The 1,496-nt window shown below is 36.6% G+C and overlaps 1 protein-coding gene across 1 annotated transcript in view; it reads right to left on the bottom strand.

Annotated features, from left to right (window-relative positions):
* Positions 1-947, bottom strand: part of LOC144444691 (gamma-aminobutyric acid type B receptor subunit 2-like) — a 24,477-nt gene extending 23,530 nt beyond the window's left edge. The window contains exon 1 of the mRNA XM_078134207.1: positions 750-947. Coding sequence (XP_077990333.1) covers positions 750-947 — 198 coding nt within the window. The remainder of the gene's footprint in view (positions 1-749) is intronic.
* Positions 948-1,496: the final 549 nt, after the last annotated feature.

Below are 1,496 nucleotides of genomic sequence, written 5' to 3'. Positions count from 1 at the left end.
AATTTTGGTAAACATAAAGCAGAAAGATATTCAGTGATGACCTCCATGTTCATATATCGAGGTTTTAGAAGACAGATAGAAAATTCATTTTCAAGATAAACTGATTATTCATGACAAACCACACCCAGCAGACGGACAAACAAAATATAACACATTTCGCGGGTGTTGAATTTTAGTGATTTGTTAAACCACCGGTAAAACCGGGGGTTTTCACATTATATGAGAAAGATTGAATATCTTTTTAACTTAACACAAATGAACATTAGGTTAACGATACACACACGATATTATTGTGGAGTTCAACCTTTTTCAAAGCGTTAACGGAAAGATTTAAGTGAAACTGGAGAGCGTTTCCGTTTGGCAGATCATTAATGTCATTAATTTTCGAATCGATATTTCTATGCGGCAGTCGAAAGTTACGCTACCTCGATCGGCATAGCAATCACAGGCATTTAGAGGTGCACTTTTAGCAATATTCTCACGGCAGCGATAAAAAGTGACATAATCATATTAGTGTGCGTGAAAATGAAATTTTTTTTTCGAGTGATGTACTGATAAACCAGTCAGAACGAACTCTGTATTTCCATTAATGTTCATATTATGTGCCCTGAAAATGAAAAGGAAAAGACGGAAACTGTAGTTGATGAGATAATAAGAAATTTAAGAGGACGATTTCAACTGCTGAAAATTAGAGAATACATAAGGTAATACCCGTGAGTGCCATATCTTGTAATAAAAAATAACGTTACCCGGGTGTCATTCCACACCATACGGAGGTCATAGTCAGGCAGGATATCGCTGTTAGTATTGATCTGTTCAAACGCCATCTCAACCGCGGGAAGTATACCGCTTCCATCCCAATTTCCTCCCAGGCTGAAGAAGGCACTCAGATAAATTTCCGTTTTGTTAACTTTAGACAAATGTGTATCATTACTAGACGTTCTCATCGTCGTTGGCTCGTCGCTTCTTTCATTGTCACTCGCCCGGACTGTCAGACTAAAGATAGCCAGGCATAACAGCAACATAAATGAAAACCTTGTGTTCATGATGTTTCATAGCACAGTACAATGGGTATCTGAAGACGAAGTTGACTGCGTCTTCTTTCAGAAGAAATAAGAAGTATTTGCATAATCGTCGTTATTAAAAACGTGAATGAATTAGCTCCCCATGCGCTCTGTATTTATATATTTACAATTTTATAATTGCTATTGTACATCCTCCCCCGATAAAACTTCAACATGTTTCCAAGTGGTTGTCACAGAAACGGTATTCTTCTCTTACAGACACTCATTACAGTCCGCCACATATCAAACGGTCCAATGTCAATTCTTTTTACTCCGCCCACTTGATTTATGTTCTCAGCTGAAAAGAAATGTGACGTAGTTATTGTTATACATACATAGATACATACATACATACATACATACATACATACATACATACATGTACATACATACATACATACATACATACATACATACATACATACATACATA

The sequence above is a fragment of the Glandiceps talaboti genome, chromosome 2, assembly GCF_964340395.1.
Source record: "Glandiceps talaboti chromosome 2, keGlaTala1.1, whole genome shotgun sequence".
NCBI lineage: Eukaryota > Metazoa > Hemichordata > Enteropneusta > Spengelidae > Glandiceps > Glandiceps talaboti.
This window is presented reverse-complemented; position numbering and strand designations above follow the sequence as displayed.